The sequence below is a fragment of the Vicia villosa genome, linkage group LG1 (assembly GCF_029867415.1).
Source record: "Vicia villosa cultivar HV-30 ecotype Madison, WI linkage group LG1, Vvil1.0, whole genome shotgun sequence".
Taxonomy (NCBI): Eukaryota; Viridiplantae; Streptophyta; class Magnoliopsida; order Fabales; family Fabaceae; genus Vicia; species Vicia villosa.
Window position 1 is genome coordinate 12,932,376 of NC_081180.1, and position 26,714 is coordinate 12,959,089.

At 34.7% G+C, this 26,714-nt stretch overlaps 2 protein-coding genes and 1 pseudogene across 2 annotated transcripts; all 3 read left to right on the top strand.

Annotated features, from left to right (window-relative positions):
* Positions 1-270: 270 nt before the first annotated feature.
* Positions 271-4,540, top strand: LOC131628767 (uncharacterized). Its single transcript, XM_058899588.1, has 2 exons — positions 271-1,377; positions 3,619-4,540. Exon 1 carries the CDS (start codon positions 463-465, stop codon positions 1,369-1,371), a length of 909 nt encoding a protein of 302 aa, XP_058755571.1. The 5' UTR covers positions 271-462; the 3' UTR covers positions 1,372-1,377; positions 3,619-4,540.
* LOC131628757 (two-pore potassium channel 1-like) lies at positions 3,651-4,577 on the top strand (annotated as a pseudogene).
* A 5,989-nt stretch (positions 4,578-10,566) lies between these two features.
* On the top strand, positions 10,567-15,031 carry LOC131628746 (RNA-binding KH domain-containing protein PEPPER-like). The gene is made up of 6 exons (XM_058899574.1): positions 10,567-10,962; positions 12,456-12,714; positions 13,670-13,818; positions 13,932-14,186; positions 14,315-14,506; positions 14,632-15,031. Exons 1-6 carry the CDS (start codon positions 10,684-10,686, stop codon positions 14,812-14,814), a joined length of 1,317 nt encoding a protein of 438 aa, XP_058755557.1. The 5' UTR covers positions 10,567-10,683; the 3' UTR covers positions 14,815-15,031.
* The last annotated feature ends 11,683 nt before the right edge of the window (positions 15,032-26,714 follow it).

The following is a 26,714-nucleotide window of genomic DNA, read 5'->3' on the forward strand; positions in this document are numbered from 1 at the left end:
AAAAAATTTCCAAAAATTTTAATTGAACAAAATTTCCGATGCAGATGCAGAATGGTAAATTTTAAAATTTCTAAAAAAATTAACGTAACGAAAATTTTAAATAAACTACCAGAAGATATTATTGATCGGAGGTGTCAAAAATTTCATTCGAAAAATATATTTTGTTTAAAAATATTTTTAGTATTAAGAAAAATTTCGGGGTGACATCTTTAACTCCTCTAAAATCTCCAAATAAAATACATGAGTTATGGGTTATGGCCCAAATCACGGCCCAATGTTAGAAGGAGGGTAAGTAAAGCAGCGCCAGCAACAACTTGGTTAAAACACTTTCCTTTCTCCTTCAGCAAGCAACACTTCATCGTTCTGATTCCACTCTAATAATTCAAAAACAAAAGGGATTAGGGTTCCATTCACTACCACGTTAGGGTCTATTCCATTCAGAAAAACCAGAAGAAATCAAACATGGCTCGTAATGAAGAAAAAGCTCAATCGATGCTCAACCGATTCATCACCATGAAAGCAGAAGAGAAAAAGAAACCAAAAGAACGCCGTCCTTTTCTCGCCTCCGAGTGCCGCGACCTTAACGAAGCAGATAAATGGCGTCAACAGATTATGCGCGAGATCGGCCGCAAAGTCGCCGAGATCCAAAACGAAGGTCTCGGCGAACACCGTCTCCGTGACCTTAACGACGAAATCAACAAACTCATTCGCGAAAAGGTTCATTGGGAGCGGCGAATTGTCGAACTCGGCGGTCCGAATTACGCTCGACATTCGGCTAAAATGACTGACCTCGATGGAAATATTGTGGATGTTCCAAACCCTAGCGGCCGTGGTCCAGGATATCGGTATTTCGGTGCGGCGAAGAAACTCCCCGGTGTGCGCGAGTTGTTTGAGAAACCACCGGAGCTACGGAAGCGGAGGACTCGATATGATATCTATAAGCGGATCAATGTGGCTTATTATGGTTACCGTGATGATGAGGATGGTATTCTTGAACGCCTTGAGGAACCTGCTGAGGAAGCTATGCGAGATGAAGCGGATGAGGAGTGGCGACGGCTTGATATGATAAAGAAGGAGGCTAGGAAGGCTGTTCGGAGTGGGGAGGTTGCTGAGGTTTCAACTGCTGCTAGGGAGATACTTCATGAGGAGGAGGAAGATGTGGTGGAGGAGGAGAGGATGAAGGAGAGGGAGATGAGGAGGTTGGGTGAGAAAGAGAGGGAATTCATTGTTCATGTGCCGTTGCCGGATGAGAAGGAGATTGAGAAGATGGTGTTGCAGAAGAAGAAGACGGATTTGTTGAATAAGTATGTTAGTGATGTTCTCATGGAGGAGCAGACTGAAGCTAAGGACTTGCTTAACATTCATCGTTAGCTATACGTAAGTTGCTTACATTATTACATGTTGCAGTTGATTTAGATTAGATGCAAACAATATGTAAGTTTGATGTTTTCCAAATGAACTACCTAAGGTTATAAGTTGCATTGGGTGATGTCTTCATTGAGAGAATTAAAATTCATTTTGTTGGAATATTTAGGTTTCTATCACCCAACACAATGATATGTAAATGTTTATGGTTTATTTGGTCGTCAATATCTATATTTATAGTTTGATGTTTGGTTTATTCATCTATGTAGCACCGACACCTCTAAAAAAAAAGCGTGTCCGTCCGATATCGACGCTTGTGATTACGCTTAATTTAATTATTTTGTTAAATTAATACTGTTGTCGTGTTCGAGTGTCTGTGCTTCGTATTTCTCATATTGTTTTGTGTATCACATAATATAAAAAATGTGTAGTCAATAGTCATTGAAGGTCGGCGGAATAATATTGATTCAATTCTTGCTTGTATTTTGTAATTGACACTTAATGAATGCTTTCCCATGGGATAATTATTCAATTTCATACATAATTTAATCAACAAATTTTATCCCGCAAAAGTTAAGTCACAGTTCACCAATTCACATGAGTTACCGGTTAAAAAACATCTTCCATTGACCATACTGATTAATACAAGTAGTATAATGTGATGTGCGGAAACAATTGGTTGCCGAAGATAGATGACTCAAATTTCGGTAGAGCACAAGCCGCATTTGAAAACAAATTTAAATTATCAAATGTCATTTAACAGAAAACCAAGTGGAGCCTGGTATGAGATTGGGATCTTAACTGGGTTTAGATATGCATTAGGTTTATTTGATAATAAGGATGTGCACTGGTGTGTAATATTTGATGCAAAAGAAATTTTGTGAAATGCTGTTTTCAGTTTAAATTCAATTATGTATTCAAGTGACAAATGCTTTTTCAGGAACAATTAGGATATGGTAATAATGGTTTAACAACAAGAAAAATATATAAAATAAAACATTTTGTCCGAAATCATGTCGTTTTCACTCCAACTCTGGGATACAGTTTTTTTAACAGGAAACTGTCGGAAATATAGTTGAGACTTGAGAACCGACCGAAACAACTGATAAATAAAAAGTATCTATGAATGTATATCTTTTTAACAAAATAAACTAATTCTCTTTAATGCGGAAATGAATTCTTAATAATTAATTACGTATAGATAAAATTAGAACACATGGATCCTCAAAGTTCCTCTGAATCAGATTCAGAACCTTTCTGAAAAGATGCACCAACATTCATCTTCTCAGCAGCACTACAATCACTTGAAAGGTGTAAAATAAAATTCACGTCCTTAATGGGAACTGTTAATTACTGCTTACTTATTGTTGTATTTGAATTCCCTTTCTGTTTGTTAGTTTGTTTTGTAAAATGGGTTATGGGCTGTTGCTATTATCCTTTATAAGGTTTGAATTTAGGAATTGAGTATTATGAGCTGAGAGGCAAGGAAATTCAGTGGTGATTTGCAAATGGGAAGTTCTTGTTGATTAGTCATGTTTGATTTATGATATATATGGTTTTCTCTTTTCTTGCATCTAGATTTTGATTGTGCTTTTATGCTTATGCTACACTTAATGCTTAATTTATTCCAATAACTTTCAGATTAAGAATCTGAATTTGGAACTTATGAAGTTCATATTCCCTTAATACATTTGTCAAACAATCTTAAGTGTCACCTTAATTTATGATAATTTTCCCTTTGATCAATTTTTTTGCAAATAGTTATTGTGCTTACAAAGTCATTGTCCTGCTTTACTCCTTCTAGTCCTAAATATAAGAAAAAGTTGGATAACAAAAGTTGTCACATCAATTTTTGTTGATCCAACTTTTTCTAATATTTATAACTATATTTAGAATCCGAAAGAATAAGCTTAAAGAATTGGATGCAGTTAGTATTCCTTTTCTTCAATTCAATACATGGAAGGAATTAAGGATATCCACATGGCTTATATGATGGTGATTCAAATGATGTATTTGTGTTTGGTATATTCAATTGGAAGCAGAACTATGATTCATCACTAGTGCCTAACAGTATATGTTTGAGTATCCTTAGTTATTTTTTTTTAAGCTCTTTGATGAATTTGTTATATACTCCTTACTTTTAATACTTTCAAGTCTTTTGTCTCTGTTGGAAACTTGGAACATGCTATGCATATACTGTCCATTATTATTTCGTTGACACAACTAGATTGGACTGCTTTGTGTTTGAATCAGGTTATATATTCTTGTTTTCTAAATTTATCTTCATGGCCTACAACAATATTAATGAGCCATTGCTATTGAGATCATAGCATTACTGCAGCTCAAAAGGCTAAAGGACGGCTAAACCAAATAAAGCTCCTCCGTTCTTGACATGCTCATCTGGTGACAAACGGCAATGAATCAATTCTCCTTTCTGAGTCCATGTTTGGGAATCTACATTCAAGCTTTAGAAAAGTTGCTATATATTGTCTATTTAGGCGTAGAAACATCATTCTTCTGCGTTGTCAGGAACCAGATTAAGGTAATGAAAACTGATAGATTCCTTTATGCCCTATACTTTACAATTGTGACAAGGGGATAGATTCCTCAACGGTGACATTGTTCCCAATAGCGACCTTACAAAACTACTCGCTCGCACTTTTGTTTTCTCTAGAATGGCGAAGATGGGACTAATCCTAAGCAAAGCAGCAGATTACTTGGTTGAGAAATGTGAAGTTTTGTTAATTAAAGCCATGCACATGCGCACCAAAAAGTTTGTCAGAGCGAAATTTTAAAGGATCCTGAGACCAATAAAACAAGATACAAATTTATTGGGTCTTTTACCTTTTGCTTCTCGTTTTTACGGGGACAATCTTCTTGGTCACTGTAGAGAAACTGGATGTTATTGATGCTTTGTGCTATGTTTGTTCAACAATTACCACTCTTGGTTATGCAGATAAAAGTTTCTCCACTCAAGCTAAAAGAATATTTCCAGTGTTTTGGATATTAACAGGTACTATTTGCTTACTTAGTTTTTCCTCTACATGGCTTAACTAAACACTGAGAATAGACAAAAGGCACTTGTTAATTGGGTTCTTACAAGGAAAATGACCGATTTTGATTTGTAAGGTGCTGATCTTAATGAGGATGACGCTGTTGGGTTGGTTGATCTTTCTTTCAAAATTGATCCTAGATGTAGAGTTTTAAAATAACTACAACAAAATTTTTAACTATTAACAAATACTATCTCTAATTTTATCATTTGTGCAACTGTTTTAGATTGTAAAAAGGTTTTAATCTGTTACGCAAAAAGTTAGACATTGTTAGGATATTCATTTGAAATCAAATTAAATTCATATTTGGCATTCTCCACCAATCTTTTACATGTAACATATAAATATTTTGTCTCATGCTAAACTTTTAATTAACAAATTAACGATTATTATGCATCCAAAATTGTTGATTGATGAGAATCACTTAATACAAAAACGTTTATCATAAAAATTGTAGTAACAAAGTGACTCATAATGGTTCGTAAATTTTATCTCAACCTATAAAATCACTCTAATGAAATAACATGCAACTAAATTCAATTAAATAATTTAATTGAGTTTGAGGTGTTACAATAATTTGTGTTATGCCTACTCAAGGTGTCGAAGGCCTTTCTCCTATAGGTGGGATTCCCGTGATTACTCAAATGCCCTCAAAGGACCGAAGCAAGAAGAATCTTGATAAAGTTGCTTTGGTTGGGGCCAAAAAGGACTGTAGTAAGACGATTATCCAGGGAAGTCTTGCTAAAAGGTCAAAGTAGTATGGGTTTTCTCCTACTATCCACTTGGCAGAAAGTGTTAGGAGTCCTGTCCTCTAATTTCCCCCAGTGCTAACTGGTCGGATGCCTTATACAGGAGATAAAGGATTGTGTATCTGCCGAGGATTATGCCCAAGTGCGCAAACTTTCCAAGATAGGCAAATCTGACTTGTTGGCAAAATCAGCCTTCCAATTGCTGCACGTGGCCTCCCTCATGACTAAATTTGTGGTCGATCATGAGGAACTTATGGACCTTGGTGCTTCTTCTCTAAAAGTCAGGTCTCTGAAGGCTTGTTATGGACTCGTTGAGGCAAAGGTTGCTAGCTTTGAAATGGAGTCTTCTAGGATGCGCCAATGTCGGAACCAAATGTCTCCTTTCTTGGAGGAGGTGAACCTGTATGGGTCTCCTTTCTTGGAGGAGGTGAACCTGTATGGGTCTCCTGCGGCCTTAGTCGGTCGTGTGGCAAAACTTGAAGGTTTGTAGGATGGTTTTGTCACCTTATAATCATCTTCTTCGTAGGATGCTCTCAAGCAAACTTCATCTTCTTCGTCGAAGAATATTCTTCTATGGTTCTCCCTGAGGTTGATTTTCTCTTTTCTTTTTCTACTTTCGAAGATTCCACTAGAAGATGCTTCTTTTTTATATCCTATCATAAATGAGGTTCTTTCATTCGATGTTGAATCTTTCAAGGACCATCAATTACTGAGTATGTTATTTCGAAGGAAGCCGGTGGCGAGTTAGTAGGAGTTTGATGAAGTAGATGATTCTTCGGTCTTTGAGTTTGCTTCTTCATCTTTAATTAATTAAACTATTTCGTTCAATTTCTCTATTATTTCCTCCTTTGATTTTTCTTGATATTTATGATCATTTCAATCTTTTGATTTAAAAATTGGATTAGGTTCCCACATTTAATTCTTAGACATTGATTAGTGAAAAACGTTATATTATAATTTCTAATATTTTTAAATTTTGAAAAAATCTTATGAAGGCATTCTTCATCTTTTTCACCTCGTGCGCTCATTTTCTCTTGTCCGATACTTGGGGAAACTCTTATTTCAAGAGTATCTCATATTTTCTTGGCGGTTTTGCAATTATGAACATAAAAAAATTTACTATCATCTATGGACATTACGAGTAAATTCTTGATTTTGAAATCAATTTCAAAATTTCCCTTTTCTTTTACAATCTAAAGAGAATCAAGTTTTTCTACCACTTCTCCATCTTTTTGGTGAGTAGGGATAAACTGACCAATGATTATAGTTTTCCATAATTTACTATTAATACTTTGGATAAAGATTTTAAATTCAGCTTTTCATATTTCAAACCTAACACCATTAAATGGTGGATGCGTGTTTAGGAAAGAGCTCTTGTTTAAAATTGTGTTAGAAGTCATCTTCCTCCTGAAACTATTAATTTTTAAACATGAATTAGGCTCGAATGCCACTTGTTAGACATGCGACTCCACACATGGGAGGGGTGAATTGTGTGTTTTAGAAAAATGGTAGTTTGAAAAACATTTACAATTATTATGAGAGTTTAAAAACATTTTGAAAATGTTTTATAATTTAGCAACGAAAATTTAAGTTGCAGAAAGTAAAAGTTAAAGGAAGAGAAACAACATCAGGAATTATACAGGTTCAGTCAAGAAGACTTAGTCCTGTCCCCAAAATTTGATCTTGAGAGTATCCATTAAAACTTAAGAGTTTTAATATGTTGAACTCTTGAACGCTCTTATACAAGAAAAAATGAAGTTTTACAGTAACTTCTAACCAAACAGCAAACACCAGAGATATATGGTTAGTCTTCCTTCAAAACAATAACTTGAAGCGGTTAGTCCCCAAACTAAATCGAGATTTTAAACAAACTTATCTCAAACGAATGAGAGCTGTTATATCGAGATGAGCTCACAAACCGAACCAGAATTTTGATCCGAGCAGATTTTGAACCGAACTAAGTTTTTAAACTGAGCTAAGCTTTCGAACCTAGGACTTAAAATCTAAAACCCCAAAACTGAAGCTTTTAAATGGATTTAGCTTTAAATTCAAACAAAAAATTCCTAATGAATGAATTATTCAACCAAGATAACAATCTTTGGTGAATTTACAATTATACCTTTCCAAAATAAAAAATTCATCACCAAACAAAAGTATATTTCCTAAAAGCACTACAGCTAATTTCTAAGTGAGAGAAAGTTAGGGAAATATTTTTAGAGAGAGTGTGTAAGAAGTGAGATATGAGAGCTCGTGATTTTGGATGTGAAAAAAATGAGGGAATGAACCTCTATTTATAAGTTAGAGGTTGACAAAAAAAAGAAAAATTTTGGGGCCAAAATTAATGAGCCAATTGATTGTCATCATGCTCCAATCAATTGATTGGCCTAAAAATAAACATTTAGAAGATTTTAAAAGGAAAGAAAAGACATAAATACATTGACATTCATTAAGATAATGTCCTAACCATTTAGGCGTATTTTTGCACTAACCTAATTGATTGGGTATAATTGTTATTCGATTAGTCAATACAAAAAAAATTGTCCATAACTTTTTTGACTACTCCCAATTCAACTGACACGACTTCAAAACATTTTAGAATTTTTTTATAGAAATAAGTTTTTAAACTTGTTTTTAGTGTGTGTGTATACATGCGTGTGTGACTATCCATATAACTTTACGAAAAAGCTTTTGTTTTTTTACAACATTCAGATCACTCAAACATTACTTGGCGAGCTTTTACACTTACTCTCTTTCTCGCTCTAAAATTTCAATACTTGTCAAATAATTTAGTCATACATTTAATTTCTTGAATTCTTAAAGATGGTGCTTGAGATGTATTATTTTTTGGTTCCATCATAAGAGGACATTTGTAGTGTGCACTAAACTCTTACTTAGTAGCTTAGTCTGATTGCATCTTTAATCATTTTTTCTATGCTTGCACTTTAGTTGTTAAATGTCATCATCAAGACATATTTAAGTATATGTTGTTGAGAACTTCCTTTATCACTAAACCTGCTACACATGATTTTACTGTGTGCTTGCGGCCTATCACACTTTTGGCACCGTTTCTAATGATTTCTTTGATATCGAATCTTCCCGATTTTACCTATTAGACTAAGACACCTTACTGCTTTAATTTTATTTGTATTTTATCGATCAATTTTTTGTTTTAATCTGGTTGAATGCGAAGAACCTAAAGTCTTTGAAATCTCGCTAAGTTGATTGAAGAAATCAAACGATATTTGCACAAAAGCCATAACTACATTTAGAGATGACTGGACCCAATGACTCTCTTTAGGACTACGCAACCCCTACGAACGAGGAACCTCATACCAGTATTATGAGTACGACCGTGGATGCAAATAATTTGAAACTGAAACCGTCTATTCTATCCATTGTATAATAGAACCATTTATTTGTTTCATCAATAGATGGCCTGAATTTACATCTATCTATTTTTTTTTATCAAATTATGCGACACTATAAAATTGGCCAAGAAGCAATCTGATTAATACTTTTCCCATTTTCCCTAAGGGACATAGACAAGACAGGACTACCGTCCCTACCCTCTAATTCCATTACGACATGGAATTAGCTGAAAGTTATATTCCTATCTCGATACTTCTCGTCAATCTTGATATTTCTCGATGAGCAAAACTACCCAGCTTAGAAATCAAATAACTAGCTTTAAACAAAGTAACGGGAAATTGCTCTACGAAGCTTGAGAATGGTTTAAGGAAACAATAAGGCTTCTCTTTTATTATGGACTTGAGAAATGGTTAACAATCCATATTTTTTATAATGGTCTTCTCTATTTTACGAGAATGATAATTGACGCAGTTGCGGGTGGGGTACTTATGAATAAGGATATCGACGAAGCATATGCCCTTATATAGAAAATGGTGTAGAACCATCATCAATGGGAAGCGACCATGTCCCTATTAAGATTCGTTAAATTCGTATAAAAATGTGTCGTGATTTCAAAATTATAATAGAACTTCCCTACCATTATTTAGCTTATTCGAGTTTGTATCAAAATGTGTTGCAATTTCGAAATAGTTATAAAATTTTCCAATCGTTATTCAGCCTATATCAAATTTATATCAAAATGTGTCACGAATTTGAAATAAAAATAAAACTTTACCAGTTATAGAATTTCTCGATCGTGATTCATCCGAATCAAATTTATATCAAAATATGCCGCGAACACGAAATAGAGATAAAATTTCCCGGTCATTATTTTCAAATGAAGCAAATTTATATTAAAAATGCCGCACTCTCAAAATAATAATAATAATAATATAATTACCTATCATACCAAAGATTTTAAATTTATTCGATGCAAAATTCAATGATAATTACTTTTTCAAAACCCAAAGGAGAAGAAATGCATAGCCTTTTATATACTAAGGAGAATACTTAACATACAATTTCTTAAATGTAATTTATACTATTTCTCAATAAAAATAAGACAATATTTTCACTTATTAAATAATTTTAAAATACACTTCTCATATTTTTATTAGCAAAATAGACTTAAGGGTAAGTTTTCTCGAAAATACTAATAAGGCGCTAATAGACTTAAGGGTAGGGGTGGGAATAGACCAGGCCGACTAACAGGGGCCTACGGCCCAGCCTACATAGGCCTAGGTCAGGCCAGGCCTTTTAGATAAATAGAAAAGACCTAGGTTTTTTTATAAGCCTATTTAGCTAAAAAAGCTAGGCCACATGCCACATAAAAAGCCTTTTAAGCCTAAGAGGCCAGCCTATTTAAATACATATGAATAATTTTATTATTATTATATTATAGTTTTTACTTTGAATTAAGAATATAAAAATAAATTTTAGTTATCTTGAAGAAATTATGAAAATTAGATGAAAAGAATCTTATGAACAACGTCATAAGTTGTTTCGATAAGTTATCTCAAACAAATAATATCACAAAATTTATGCTACTAGGTAAACTCAAATAAACTAATGCAAACAAACATTTAATCTCATTGATCTTTTAATTTGTTAGTCTATATAAAGACGAGTTGAATGACTTATTTACAAATGTTCAAATGAAATAGGCTTTTAAGTAGGCTAATAGGCCAATCAGGCCTTCAAAAAGGCCAGTCCCAGGCCAAAAAAATAAGCCTATGATAGGCTACAGGCCAGGCTTAGGCTTTGAATATTATAGCAGGCCAGACTCAAGCTTGGCAAAGCCTAGCTCGACTTAGCCTATTCCCACCCCTACTTAAGGGTAAGTTTTCTCCAAAATACTAATAAGGTTAAAATTGATTTTTTATTTATTTGTAATTTTCACACTAATTGATTGTTACCAGCAGTAGCAGTAAAAGCAAGATTTCACCGTAGTGAAAACATCTTCCATGACCTACCTATAATAACTTGTGTACTTTGTTTACGACATACAACAACGTCATTACATTACTCGCAAGGTTAAATTTAAGGTTATTTCAATTCCCCAGAGACTATTCAACTTCTCTCTAAACATTTTTCCTTTTCCGGTAACTATGGCCACCGCCGACCTAATCCCGAACGGAACTTTACAATTGCAACCACCAGTCGAACCAATTCCGGACGCCGTCAACCCCCCGGCAACCGAGGAAACAGATTCCGAAGAGAAGAAATGGCCGGGTTGGCCAGGTCATTGCGTTTTCCGGCTGATTGTGCCGGTTCTTAAAGTCGGGATCATAATCGGCCGCAAAGGGGAGCTTATCAAGAAGACTTGCGAAGAGACTCGTGCTCGGATTCGTGTTCTCGATGCTCCACTCGGTACTCCTGATCGAATTGTGAGTCCTTCTTCCCTTTTGTTAATATTTTTTAGGGTTTTTTTTCACCATTTACTTTTGTTAAGTTCACTTCATATGTAGCTAGTCAATTGCCAAAGTGAATATGTATTTTAGTTACATGAAAATGTTACTATTATTTGGGTATTTTTTGTTTGATTAAGTTTTGAAAATGCTTTAAATCTTATTGTTGATGAAATTGTAAGTCTTGCATTCCATTACTCTCTTGTTAGGGTTTTATTTCCCCTTTGCTTTGTTAAGATCACTTCATGTGCACGTAAGGTAAACTAATTGATAGCTCTAGCATTACGGAGCCGGTTAGAGTCGCAAGTATGAGTTTGAGTCGTATCAAAAGTGTATATGTCCTTTTCTCTGTTACTGCATTCTTTTTAAAGTGGTTATGGTCTGCTTCATATTTAAAGACCCGTAAAGACCATTTAACAAGATTGTCTCCTTTTGATAGGTCTTAATGGTGTCTTAATTGCCAAATTATTAGCCATGTCCCTAATTCGCTCATAAACGCGTTGTCCCTCGCTCTCTAATTTGAATATCCCCTTCATGTTGGTTATGGGCTGGCCTGATTGACTTGGCCCATTAGTTTGCCTAGCTAGGCCGTTTGCTAGTCTTAGAAATCAGGGTGAGTTCTTCTGAGTTCGGGTTTAGATCCGGCCCAAACTACCGGATTGTACACAATCTCTCAAGCATGAGGTTTGCAAAGGTAAGATGCTTTGTGGGGAAATATTCGATTGTACATAGTCCCTCAAGCATGAGGGATTGCAAAGGTGAGATGCTTTGTGGGGAAATATCCGATTGTACATAGTCCCTCAAGTATGAGACCTGTAAGGGTGAGATGCTTTATGGGGAAAGACTGGATTGTACACATACCCTCAAGCATGAAGCTTGTAAGGGCGAGATGCTTTACGAGGAGAAGACCGGATTATACACAGTTGTTCATGCATGAGGTCTAGAAGAGCGAAATGCTTTTGGTGGGAGATCGGGTGAGAGACCGGAATGCCTTGGGCCTCCTAATTTGATTATTCTCGTCTTGTCAATTTTGGGCCGGAAGAATAGGCTTGGCTTGATAACTTGACCTCATCCGACTTCCCTTTGTCGGGATATCAAAAGTTCGGGGCGGGCTACAATCCCTACCCAATAGAGATCGGATATACACATTCCATATTTAGCTTCACCTAATGGTTTAATTTTCTCATCTTACTTTTATTTAATGCTTATATTGGCGATGGTGATGTAATTTGATTTTCAATTTGCTTTCATTTTAGCTTTGTTTTTATACTAGTGGAGTTTCTTTGTAGGATTTATATGACTTGATGAAAAAATGTCGCTGAATTTCGCTCGTAATATATGCATAGCTTGCACCTATCATTGTAATTAGAAAATTGCCAAAGTAAATATATAGTTTAGTTATACGGGATAATACTTTGATTTGTATATCTTGTCCAATTCAGTTTTGAAAATGGTGTAAACTTTGACTTTAGGTGCTTATATCGGGGAAGGAAGATTTGGAGGCGCCTTTTTCTCCTGCAATGGATGCTGTAATAAAGATTTTTAAACGTGTCTCCGGATTAAGTGCAACTGATGACAATAATGCAGCATCAGAAGTTGCAGGAGTTGCATTTTGTTCAATCCGTTTATTGGTGGCCTCAACACAAGCTATCAATTTGATAGGAAAGCAGGGTTCTTCGATTAAAACTATACAAGAAAATACCGGTGCTTCTGTTAGAGTTTTATCTGGAGGTATGTTTGATAGCAACTGCGTGTTTTTTATTCAAATTGACTAATGTTTTATCACGTGTTCTGAAATATATCTTCAGCCTCTGGTGTTTGATTTATCTTGATTTCTATGGAATATAATTGAAATGAGGGAGCTTTTTGTCTTCCCATTGCTTTATATAGTATGTAGAGGCCGAGTACTTGGGTGCGTTGAAGTTTTCCCTCTGCTACACAAATTTTTTGAGCATTTGTGATGTTAGTTTTGTAAGACCAAATGCTGACCATTATAGTTTGACGTGTTTATCAATTGCCTCTCTTTTGAGCCTAAGTTGTGTGTGGACTTCAATTTGAATGGAAATCAAGAAATCAGGCAAGACTCTTCCAAAATAAGCTTATTTTGTACAACGAGTTTAAATGACAATGTGTAATGTGATCTTTCCCCTTAAAACTGGAAATTCCAGGGTCAATACATCATTGCTCACATTAATGACAAACTCACTAAAAAAAATCATCTTCCTAATAGTTTTGTCCTTGTTTTTTATTTTCCTTGGGAGAATGAATTTAAATTTTTTTTATGTTAATATTGAGTAGTTATATGAGACAAGATAAGATTAGGCATGCAATCATTAGAGAGAAAATTAGGGCTGTTCTATCTTTGTAGGAAAAACGGGGGAGTATTATTGTCTTAGGTGGTTCCGGCATGATTGGAAAAGACCGGTAAAAAACACTAGTTAGGGGGGATTGGCTAGTGGAGGTAATGGGGGTTATTCAATAGTTAGAGTTAGAGGGAGATCAAGAGAAACTAAAGGACAAACCATATAATGAGATATAGGGGAAAACGGTTTGTCTTTGAATCAATACAGGAAAGACCATTAGGGTGTTGCTTGATCCACATCGGCTGGATTGTTATTTGTACTTCATTTATTTTTTGGGTTCAATGATCGAAGAAGTTCTGATGAAATACTCGTTTTTCTGACAGAGGATCTTCCATCGTATGTTGGTGCCGATGAGAGGATTGTGGAACTGCATGGAGAAACCTTAAAGGTCCTAAAAGGTCTGGAAGCAGTAGTTGGGCACCTGAGGAAGTTTTTGGTTGATCATAGCGTTCCTCCCCTATTTGAGAAAACTGTAAGTTCGATATTTAACCGTTTTTTATCTAAGTGGGGAAGCCATCTTTTTCTGATTTTACTGTACATATTCTCGACACTAAGGTATGCAAATCCTTTGTTTTTTTGTTTAAGTGCAATGCAACAATCTCACAAGACCGCCAGACAGATGCTTGGGCAGAGAAACAGTCACTGCGTAGTGCTTCACAACCTAGCATTGTTTCTGATATTCCTCCTTCAACAAAAAGGGATTATTTCTTTGCAGACCGTGAAAGTCAATTGGATTCATTGCTCTCTTCCTCAACAATGTCACAATATGGACAAGATTCTTCAATTTCTGGTCTTCGTTCTTCGGCATTTAATCGTGCTAGTGCTTCCATTGTTACTACCGTAAGCATTTTTATACTATTGCCCACTGTTTAAAAATAGTCATGTATTTGTGACAAATATTGTCTTACTTCGTGTCATCCAAATTCTAGGCCTCGTGATTCATTTTGATTTATTATTTCCCCTATCAGGTAATACAAACAATGCAAATACCACTTTCCTATGCAGAGGACATAATTGGCGTTCAAGGGACTAATATTGATTACATTCGCCGTACTAGTGGTGCCATATTGACTGTGCAGGAGAGCAGAGTGCCAGATGAAATCATTGTGGAAATAAAAGGCACCTCCTCTGAAGTTCAAACAGCACAACAATTGATTCAGGTAGAAACATAGGAATGTGAAAAAAACTTACATTTTTCTGTTGTTTTTTATTGAGAATTATTAATGTTCGAAAAAATAGATTATCAAGTCACTTTTGCTGATGAAAATGTCTTTATCTGTCTCAGGAAGTCATAGCTAATCGCAACGAAACTATGGCTAGCAGTTACGGCCGGTTAGATTCAGGAATGAGGTCTTCTTACTCCCACTTGAACAGTTCTTCCTATCCCTCATCTTCCTTGCCATCACAATCCTACAACGGGTATGGATCTTCTGGTCTAGGAGGGGACTATAGTACTTTCAGACTTTAAAGTTTAAACTGGTCTTAAACAAGGAAACAGTCTTGAGCCCAGTTGTCCCAGTTTGGTTTGATTGAAAAAAATTAATGCTGGAATGAATTCTGTAGCAACAAAAAAGCATTTTTTGTTTTGTTTTATTTGATATGTCATCATTTGATGGTGAAGTTCAAAATGTGGCTAATAGGTGTAATGCAATAGAAAATGCAATGAAATATTACGCTATTGACCAAATTTCTGGATGTTCAGTTTGGTAGTGTACATGTGCATGGGTTTAATGCTTAACCTTAAGATGTATGGTGGCTTTGAAACTTATAATTTTATGTCTGTTTTTAAGTTTGCACTGCCAACTACTGTTGTCACTACTGTTGGTACTTAAATTTTGACTGAGTTTGGTTATTTTATCGTCCAGCTTCTTTTTCTTAACAAAAAACAACAAAAAGAAAGACAGAAGTTTAAGAACAATCAACCCTTGATCTTAGAACAGCAATTTCACGGAAAAAATGGGGATTTGTTTGCCACTTAAGAAAAGTACAGGAGTTGCAAGAAGTCTTCATATTACTCCCTATAGTCGTAGTCTTTATTATAAAAAGAAAATCCACTTTTTAAATTTATGGAATATTTAATGTATTTGGCCAATATATGAATCAGATACATTAATTATTGATACATTAATCATTGAATGAATATAAAAATGAGACTTTTTCTTATAATAAAGACAATTATTGATACATTAATCATTGAATGAATCTAAAAATAAATTTTTTTTTTGAATTAAAATGAACTTTATTAATTCAAAAACACTTCAAACAAGCGACCCCCATGGGTCCAGCAGCCCCAGCAAGACAAAGAAAATCTAGACTAAGTAGTTAAGCCATAAGCCTAGCAATATGCTCTCTAAGGTATTTATCTTTCCAACCTCTATATATAATACTATCAAATAATCCTATCAACAGTATTAAACCTATTCTGAGAATAAAAAATAGTAGCATTTCGAAGTTGTCATATCCCATAAACCGCCTCAGTGAACACGAGTTTCAACAGCCTGGCCTTCCAACCCTTCTTTTTCGTATTCTCAATAATCCAATCTTGTTCAGTCACCCAATCCTGAGGAACATGGTTGAGCTCAATCCAGTTCAGAATGTGACACCAAATATCTCTTGTGATCCTGCAAAGAAAAAAGATATGGTGCATTGTCTCAGGCTCACGATCACAAAGGTTACAAATTGAATCCTGTATCAAATCAAACCTAATGAGTCTGTCCTTTGTGGGAAGTCTCCCATGACACAACAGCCAAACACAAATTAAGGCACAAGGTCTAGCAGGATTATGGTGCATCAGATATCTCCAAGGAACCCTAGGTAAATCTTCCACTAAAGCATCATAAACTTGCTTCATAGCAAATTTCTGTCTGCCCAGCATAGTGTTCCAAGTCTGCTGAATCTTGGATATATCCTCTCTCTGTTTCATGATAGCCTGGAACATCAAGGACCAAGAATTACTAGCCACAATATCCAGAACTTGAGCTCCCTTAAGATAGTATATGTGGACCCACATAACCCACAAATTATCAGCCTTCCTAACAATGTTTCAGAGACATTTTAACATGGTAACCTGATTCCAAATAGTGAGGTTTATAATGTTAAGACCTCCATTACACTTAGGTCTACAAACTGAATGCCAATCAACTGGACTTTTCCTGCTATTCTCATGCTTACCAGTCCACAAAAATGTTCTGCAAATAGCCTCAATCTTGGCAATAACATACTTGGGCAAAGGGAAACATTGGAGCCAATACTGAGTTATAGCAAAAGCAATGCTCTGAATGAGCTGAATCCTACCTGCATAACTGAGTAATTTGGAGGTCCAGTGCCTAATCTTACCAACAATCTTTTCAATAAGAGGGAGATAATGAATGATGTTAAGTCTTTCAGAAGCCAGAGGAACACCAAGATATTTAACTGGGAACTGCCCTTCTTAAAAGCCACTCAGATTCTTGATAGTTTCTTTAGTTGTATCATCCACTCCACCATAAAACAGTTTGCATTTGTGAGGGTTCATCACCAATCCTGTAGATAAGGAAAAGAATTTTACAGTAGATAAAAGCATATCAACTGAAGTGGTATCACCCCTGCAAAACAAAAGAACATCATTAGCAAATGTGAGATTGGAGAGCCCTAATTTCTCACACTTTGCATGGAAGTTGAAGTTTTTGTCCAGCTGCATTTTAACCAATAATCTATTTAAGTACTCCATCATCAAGACAAAAAGCAAGGGGGGTATGGGATCCCCTTGCCTTATTCCTCTACAAGCAGACATAGTATCAGTCAATTCACCATTAACATTGATAACATAAGTCACAGTGGTAACAGTGGCCATGGTCCATTTAACAAACTGGCTAGGAATCCCTATCTCCCTCATGATAAGTTGAAGGGCCTTCCAATCCACCATATCATATGCTTTTTGGAGGTCCAATTGCATCATGCATCTAGGAGTCCCATGCTTTCTACCATATTCCTCAGTAAGCTCATAGGCTAGCATGATGTGGTTGTGTACGTGCTGACCAGGAACAAAGGCAGCCTGACATTGATTGATCACACTCTTCAACACCTTGCCCAATCTATCAGTGAGGATCTTAGCAATAATCTTGTAAAATATGGCGCAGCCTACTATGGGTCTGTACTCCTTAATGCTACTGGCAGTAGAATTCTTAGGAATGAGGGTCACAACAGTTTTGTTGAACTGACTATGCAACACACCTTGTTCAAAAAAATCATGGATGGCAGCCACAACATCATCCTTTATGATATGCCAACTAGATTTAAAGAATTTATCCCCATATCCATCAATTACAGGGCTCTTCAAATCACCAATCCTTTTTAAGGCTCTTTCAATTTCCTGAACAGTAACATGACTTTGAAGAAACTCCCTTTGCTCCCAACTAACTTGTTTACGTTTCCTCATAGCTTCTATATCAATCTGGGTCAGATTAGGACTATCAATTCTCATAAGGCTACCATAGAAATCAATAACTTCCTGCTCAATATTCTTTTGTTGAGTGATACAAGAGCCATCAGATTTCTTTAATAAGGTGATACTCTTGGTTTGCTGTTTAGATTTGAGATAAGCATAGAAAAAAACAGAGCTCTCATCTCCCTTCCTCAACCAATTGATTTTAGATCTTTGCATCAACATGTTTTCCTCCATTAGATTCCATTTGATAACCTCTTAAGTGAGTTTCTTAACCTTCTCTATGTGATATCTATCCATTTTATTCTGCATCAAGTTGGCTTGAGCAGTAGAAAGTTCATTCCTACTTTTGGCCAAATTCAGCTTTATGTCATTAGCAGGTTTATGCAGGGTCCTTAAGGCATATTTGAGCCTTTGTAATTTGTACCAAAGAACAATCATTGGTCTCCCTCTAGCAGGCTTATTCCAGTTCTCTTTCACAACAACATCATACCCCCTTTATCTCAATCGGGTGATTACTGAATCTAAAGATTCTGCGTTGGGGCCTAGTCTTTTGCATAGATAAGTGGAGCAGGGCATGATCAGATATACTAGGAGGCAGAATGTGTAATGTGGCATCACTATTCTGCTGGAACCACTCAACATTAGCAAGGATCCTATCTATACGAAAGTATATAGGGTTTCTGCTCTGATTGTTAAACCAAGTAAAGAAATCCCCACTACTATCCATCTCCCCAAGCCCAGTGACATTCATCATATTATGGAGATCCTCATACTCAGCCTCAGAGACCAAGTTACCACCAATACGATCCTGTGCAGTAAGCACATTATTGTAGTCTCCAATAACACACCACGGGCCCTGTTGTGATCTATGAAGGCTCTCAAGATTATTCCATAATATCCTTCAAAACTCTAATTGGTTATGAGCATAACAGCTGTGAGTCAATATATGAAGTTTCCATTGGTATCATAGATGCCACAATGAATATGCTGGCTGCTACTTCTAATGACTCTAAGGTCAACCAGCCCATCATTCCAAATAATCCAAAGTCCACCATTACTATGATTAGAGTAATTATCTATAACCTTGCCATGGAGATTGAGTTTATTTCTAACATCACCGACTTTATTATTCTTAACACGACTCTCAATGAGAATGCAAATCTCAGGACGAAGCTCTAGGAGACGGGGGCTAATCTCCCTAAGCTTTCCTATCTTATTAAGCCCCCTAACACTCCATGAGACTATCATTGGATATTGCCTATGGTTGTTAGCGGGTCATTCAAAAGCTCTAACACCCCAAAACCATTATCACAGGGAACATAAGTATATGGTTCAGTATAAGTGATTTTCTTCTTACCTCTTTCACCATTTGCTTTGTTCACAAGAGTCCAGATCTGTTCTTCTTCCAACATAGGGATCCTATCATCCTTAGGATTGCAACTTTCAGTTTCTGGTATTGGCTCCAATCTATTCGGTTTTGGCTTCCAAACTTTCTTCTTTGGTTCCATTCCACATTATTGCCCCATCTTTTAACACTTCTCACAGAATTCACCGGTTGACTCTCCGGCGAATCAAGGTTCGCAGGTGACGGAGGCACCGTAACTTTCGGACGCCCTCGTCCCCTCTTCGCCATAGACTTGGAAAAATGAGACGTTTTCTTATAATAAAGACTAGACAGTGTGTTTTTATAAGAGTTACAAGAAATTTTATAAACGTGTACTATTTTGAAGAATAAAAAATAATCTTATATTTGGGTTCTTCTTCTGACACTGTCTTAATAGAAAAGATAATTATTTCTCGATTTTTAAAGAATTCACCCTAGATCTATCCAACTCTAGACGAGTCTTGGGTTTTATAGGTTAGACTAAAAAAGTCAATCATATTATGAGATCAAAATATATAGCCTAAGTCTGGCTCTATATAGTTGCATACTCTATTTTTTTAATAAAATATAGATTTTTTAATATAATAAATTTTTAAATACTATTATTTTAGAAAAAATATTATTAGATGTTTTTAAGTACATTACAAATATGAAATTGCTTAAAATATAAACAAATATCAAATTTACCCAAACTAATAAGAAACATGAAAACTATGAAGTCAAAGATGAAATAATATTAATTTAATTATATTATTATATAAAATTTAATATAAAAGAATTGAATAGAGTTGAAAAGATAAAACTTAATGAAGTGAAGCAACACAATGTTTTGAGTGAGACACCATAAATAGTATATTTTTAAAGTTTGTAGTTTTACGGGTCAAACACAATACCCACGACTTATATGGACTATTCCTAATGGGTAGCAAATACTGTGGGACCGCTAAAAACCCTTATAAATTTGGACTCTAGTTTTAAGCCTTAAGCCTTGTGTTTTACTATGCTTGACAAAATAGTCAATATAGACTAACTTATTTTGACGATTCTACTCACCGATAACAAAAAGATGTTTAGTTGACTCCAGTTGATTATGAAAAAAATATTCATGAAGTGTGACCATGGTCAATAACCATCCCACGTTTAACTAGATTTTCTCTAGTGTAAATCTTATCTTAAAAGAGTTTTTAAGATAAAAGGGATGTCTTAGAGGGGCATAACTCTTCCGAACCAGATGTAGCAACTAATTAACTCTATTGGAAGTGACATTTTCCTGAGTCTATTATCCGAAAATGACAGATATGCCAACTTAATAAAGAACACCTCATCTGAAAATTTGTCCCACCTCCAAGTATCCATCTCCGGAGAAAGAGAACTTGATTCCACAAAAGCGATATAGCTTTAGCCATATCAAACTCCCAGACAAAAAGATCCATTCTCCACCTAAAATCCTAACTCACGAGCCATCCTCTAGACCATACAATCATCTTGTTGATCTTGCTAGAGCAAAGTTAGGAAAATTCACAGGAACCGACTCTTAAGGGGGATTATACCTATCAAATGTTCATCCTAGAAAGAAATGAATAAGCCAATTCTCACTTTCCTAAAGACACAATTGGCAAACTTATTAGATCTAACATTTCTTAACTTCTTTTTACTATGTAATTTAACTTTTTAATATGATGGGATCTCACTTTTAATGAGTCCAACTCGTTACTTAAATGAAAGCATCTATTGTTCCTTCAATTTTGAGTGCACACACTTATTTGTTCTTGTTATACTCTCTCTCTCTCTCTCTCTCTCTCTCTCTCTCTCTCTCTCTCTCTCTCTCTCTCTCTCTCTCTCTCTCTCACACACACACACACACACACACACACACACACAAACATGCTTATAATGCAGTAGCCCTTTTTAACAACCTATTTGTTGTTTTTTCCTACCCTTAAACTTAGTTATAAACAAGGTTATTCCTTAATCTAAAACAAATTAAACAATCCTATATGCTAAACCTTTTTTTCGACTTCTAAAATTGTGGCAGGGGTCATCACTTGAAAATTACATCAATGCACAATTATTTTATTTTTATGGGTTCATTATTTGTTTCTTAGAAATTTTCAAGAGTTTTAAACAAAATCAAATATTTGCATTTGAAAATAAAATTATGCTAACAATAAAATATTCCATTTAAAACGAACCAATTTTTTACCATACAAACAAACCATTTAATTTTTTTCACTAATTCAGCACAAAGAAGGAGAATCGACAAACAAACAAAAACAAATCTAACACTAAACCTTTACCCCTAACCTTGAAATGAATACATATTTCTCGCTGTCAATTCATAAGTCTAGATTTCATTGTGGAGCTATGTGATCATAGGTATATTTTATGGATATATGTGCTTTCAAGTATAAATATGATGATTGTGACATTGGTGACCTTCTTGGTGTTTTGATGATGAAAATGCTTATGTTTATTGAATTCAGTGGTAATATCTTTTCAACTCTTTGATGACAGTGATTAATTTGAAGACATCTCAAGCCTCATTAAGTAGGAGATTCAAGTTTCTAGTAAAGAACTTATAAGATTAGTGTATCAAGCAAAGAAACTTGAAAGCCTCTGAGTTGTGAAAGAGAAAGAGTGTGAGAGACACACCATACGCTTGTCTGATCCTATGATATATAGATAATCACAAACCATAATGTGTTGTTGTTCCCTTTAAGGGAAGTTTTATCAAGGCCTCTTGATAATAGAGGTAGTACACTATTTTAAGATTGAAATGATCGGAAATCTTCAATTAATCCTTAAAATAGTGGATTTTATTTTGCTCATCTCAATAAAATATGTTTACTAACGAAAAAAATGAGTTTCTAAGCTTTTTCTAGAAAGGAAGTGCTAAATAAAGCTAAACAGGGGTGCATAAAAGCAACTAAATTTAGCATAAGGCCCAAAATGCACAAAGGAGGTTGATTGATGAAAGCCCGATCAACAGGCATATTAAGAAAATCGATTGGAAGAGCTTGGTGCATATATTTTTAGATCAAATCCAAGCCAAAAATGGTCTCTAAAGCAATTAGATCCTAACATTGATGCTAAAAGCTTAATATCCATAAAGTTCTGATTATCCAATCGAGTGGAGCCCATAGTCAATCGATTGGCCCACCAAATTTGGAATGATTAAATTTGATTTTCAATCAGCATAATTTCCATTGATTGCTTGCCAAAAATACACGATCAAATCATCAAAAGGTGCACTACAAATAGGTATGCCATCTCACTCCTTGTATCTCAAAATTTCATCTCTTCTAACTTCTTTTCTGGTGCAAGCTCTTTTTCTCTCGCCATAAGTATCATCATGGTCTCTACAAAGAGTTAGAAATCCGAAGATATTCCAAAAATGGATGTTTTCACCGCTGGGTTGATAAATAGAAATCAAGAAGAAAAGATGATGATCCTAGGGAAGAATGTGATCCAGCCATGATACATGGAGTCAAGCCTCTTAAGAAGTTACAAACCATACCATCAAATATGTCAAGCCTCTCTAAGAGATTTTTTCACACAGATACCCGATAACGTCTTCCTAACCATTGTAAGAGAATTCTATTTAAACTTAAGAATTATAGGAACCTCACTAAGATAATAGGTAAGAGGAGTGGAAATAGATATCCACAAGGATAACTTTGGAAGAAATTTTTAGTTACGGTTTAAGGAAAAATCCTACACCCATGAGAGATCCCTAGGATTTAGGAACTTCAAACATTCCATGACCCTAAAAAATCTTGTTATCAATCCCATGAAGAAAATAAAAGTCCCTCTCAAATCAACCTACTTAAAACCAAAGGTTCACATCATCCACTACCTTCAAACTAGAATCCTCTTTCCAAAGAATGCAAACCATGACTATGTCATTAAAGAAGATGTTATACCTCTCTGGCTTTTAACCCAAGAGATTCCAACAAATTGGGTAGAAAGAATTTTTCACCACATGATTCACTCCAAAAAGAATCAACCAACATGACTTCCTTATGGAGCAATGATCACCAAACTCTTAGCAACCTTGAACATCGATGCCATGGACGAAGTTGTAGACTCAACCAACTATATGATAAGTGATACTGCACTCAGAGAGATAAAGGTTCTCGTCATAGGTGGAGTACTTCAAGATGATCCAATAATCAAGGAAGAAGAATGCCAGAAGAAGTAAAAAACACATAGATCAACAAAGTTTTGTAGATATGCCAGAACTTAGCCCAAGATATGGAGAAGGCCAAGAAAATCATCACAAGGGACGATGATACTTATGGAAATAAATAGACTCACTTATGTGTCTAAATTTTTTATTCTAAAAATTTCCTGTTTTTATACTATTTCAATTCTTTAATTTCCATTTGTACTTTGAATTCTCAGCAATTTTAAATTAATAAAAGAGTGATGTTTTTCCTTTTCTAAATGTTTATTTGCCAATATTTTTGCATATTTAAATTATTGTAATGGATCTTTACCAACCTTTTTATTTTGACAAAAGGGGGATTATACTCTCTATTTAATTGAGGGGGACTTTAATCACTCCACACACACACACACATGAGGAGGGATATTCTTACTCCAAGAGTAAGTTATTAACACTTACTCCAAATTTGGACCATTGATTCTTCTCAATCTAATGGTTAAAACTAATAAGTAATATTTTTCTCTCTCCATAATTAATTACCTAATATTTTTAACCATTAGATTGAGAAGAATCAATGGTCCAGATTTAGAGTAAGTGTTAACAATTTACTCTTGGAGTAAGAATATATATATCCAAGAGTAAGAATATATATATATATATATATATATATATATATATATATATATATATATATATATACTCCAAGAGTAAGTGTAGTAGACTTACTTCAAATCTTAACCATTGATTTTTATTAATCTAACGGTTTTAATTGATCATTTTATCTAATTATTTTTGGAAATATTTTTCTATATAAAAAATTAAGTATAGCCGTTAGATTAATGATAATCAAAGGTTAAGATTTGAAGTAAGTCTTCAATACGTACTCATGGAGTAAATATATCCATCCTCATATATATATATATATATATATATATATATATATATATATATATATATATATATATATATATATATATATATATATATATATATATATATATATATATATGTTATTTTACCCCCTTGCCATATAGGTTATTTCTGATTTACCCTTTGTAAAAAAAAAATTTAAAAACAACCTTGAAATTTCAAAATACTAACAATTTAGCCCCTAAAGTCAAAACCCGTAAGTTTCCTACGGATTTTGACTTTAGGGGCTAAATTGTTAGTATTTTGAAATGGCAAGGTTGTTTTTCAAAAAAAAAAAATTTACAGGGTAAACCAGAATTGGCATATATGGCAAGGGGTAAAATGGTAATAACCCTATATTATTTCTTTTACCACTTCTCTGAGAGATGAGTTGTAATCATCAAAAAGGGGGAGAATATGGAACCATGTTTTGCAGGTTTATAAAGATCTAAACAACATACTTTTGAATATAACAACTTAAGTGCAAGCATAACAAATGACTAATGATGCAATCTGACTAAGATACTAAACTAGGGTTTAATGATTATTGCAAGTCCTCTAATGATGGCATTAAATAAGAATAACATCTCAAGCCTTATCTTCAAGAAGAATTCAAGCAAATTTTTGTATCACGGTTTTATCTGACAAGTATTCAAGCTTCAAAGCATGAAAGAGAGAAAGTGTGAAAGTTCATCCTAATGCATCTAATTGAACAATATGCTATAAAAGCATAGGGGTTTTCTCGTAAATTTATACATCTAATCACACACACATTAAAACAAATTTTATAACTTAGTTTTCTTAAGAACCTGTTTCTAAAAATACTTTAATGCCATATCAGTTGAATCGGGATCTGTCAGAAAAGTTCTAGGAATTTTTTTATATTGGTCAATCGGTTGGAACTTATACCCAATCGATTGGGTTAATACAAAAATGTGCCATAAGCGTTTTAGACAATGTCTTAATGAATGATAATGACTATATATCTTTTCTTACCTTTTGAAACCTTCTAAACGATTAATTTTAGGCCAACCAAATCGATGGGAGCATAATGCTAATCGACTGGATCAACAATTTTGGCCCAATTTTTTTCCTTTTTTGTGTCTACCTTTAGCTTATAAATAGAGGTCTCTTCCTTCATTTTTTCACGTCTAAATTCGTGAGCTCTCTTATCTCACTCTCTAAACATATTTTTCTTTACTTTATATCACTTAAATTTAGTCGTAGTACTTTCGAGAAAGGTTTGTTGTTTATTAAGGCATTTGTATAATTTTGGAAGGCTGGTATTGTAAATTCACCAAGGAGCATTTTCACCTTGCTTAAATAATTTATCTAATTATGGATTTTTTTATATTTAGGTTCAAAGTTAAACTTTTTAAAAGCTTTAGTTTAAGAATTTAGTTACTAAGTCACTTATTTGGTTCGAAGGGTCAACCCGTTCAAAAACTTTCATTGGTTCAATATCAACCGGATACTAAATCTCAAGTTGGTTTATAGTTATCTTATGTAAAACCTCGGTTTGGTTTGTAAGCTCAGCCCAATTTAAAAGCTTGCTAAAGTTGGAGATAAGCGACATAAAATCTCATAGGTTCGTGGCCAGCCCGTCATAACCCCCATTCGGTTTGTGACCTCAGAATGTTTAAAATCTCTTCTTAGTTCAAGATAAGCTTGTGTAAAATATCGGTTTGACTTGGGGACTAACCACTTTAGGTTGTTGTTTGGAAATAAGACTAATCGCTTCAATCCATCGTTTGGAAGGAAGAGTAACTGCTTCTATCCGTTGTTCACTGTTTGGTTGGAAGTTAGTTAGAAACTTCATTTTCCTTGTATAAGGGAGTTCTAGTGTTCAACCTACTAAAAACTCTTATGTTTATTGGATACTCTCAAAATCAAATCTTGGGAACATGACCAACACATGTTCAACATATTCAACTCATCCTCTTTTTTTTACAATTATTCCATATTCAAGCCTACAAATGTATGGTCATAGATAGCTTGAGAAGGTTCGTGTACTTGCACATTGTCGCCTCCATTAGTGTTTCAGAATAAATTTCGCACTTAAGAGAATTTGTTATGCCTATTATCTTTATATGTGTATTGATACTGATAACTTATTCTTGAGAATATTTATTCCCTTCAAACATCACTAATAAAGGCGATTTAAAATTAAATAAAATTGAGGGCGTCCTAGATTTCGGACAAAAGGGGTTGGGAATCTAACACATTTGTGTCTTCTTGCTCCACCTCCTCTTTTTGTTGTTACTAGATGTTCTAAATACTAATACGCGTGGTTTGGTTTTAGCGACGTAGTTCCTCCGTAGCACCATGCATCCTTACTAGGGATTATTAGTCACCATTAATAGATATAACCGTAGTGGTCACCATTGTCAAACAAAAGCTAGGTTATTCAGAATCTCTATAAAAATATGCAGTTCAGGTCAATTTTACTAGACCCTACGGTGGGCACCAATTCTACTTGTA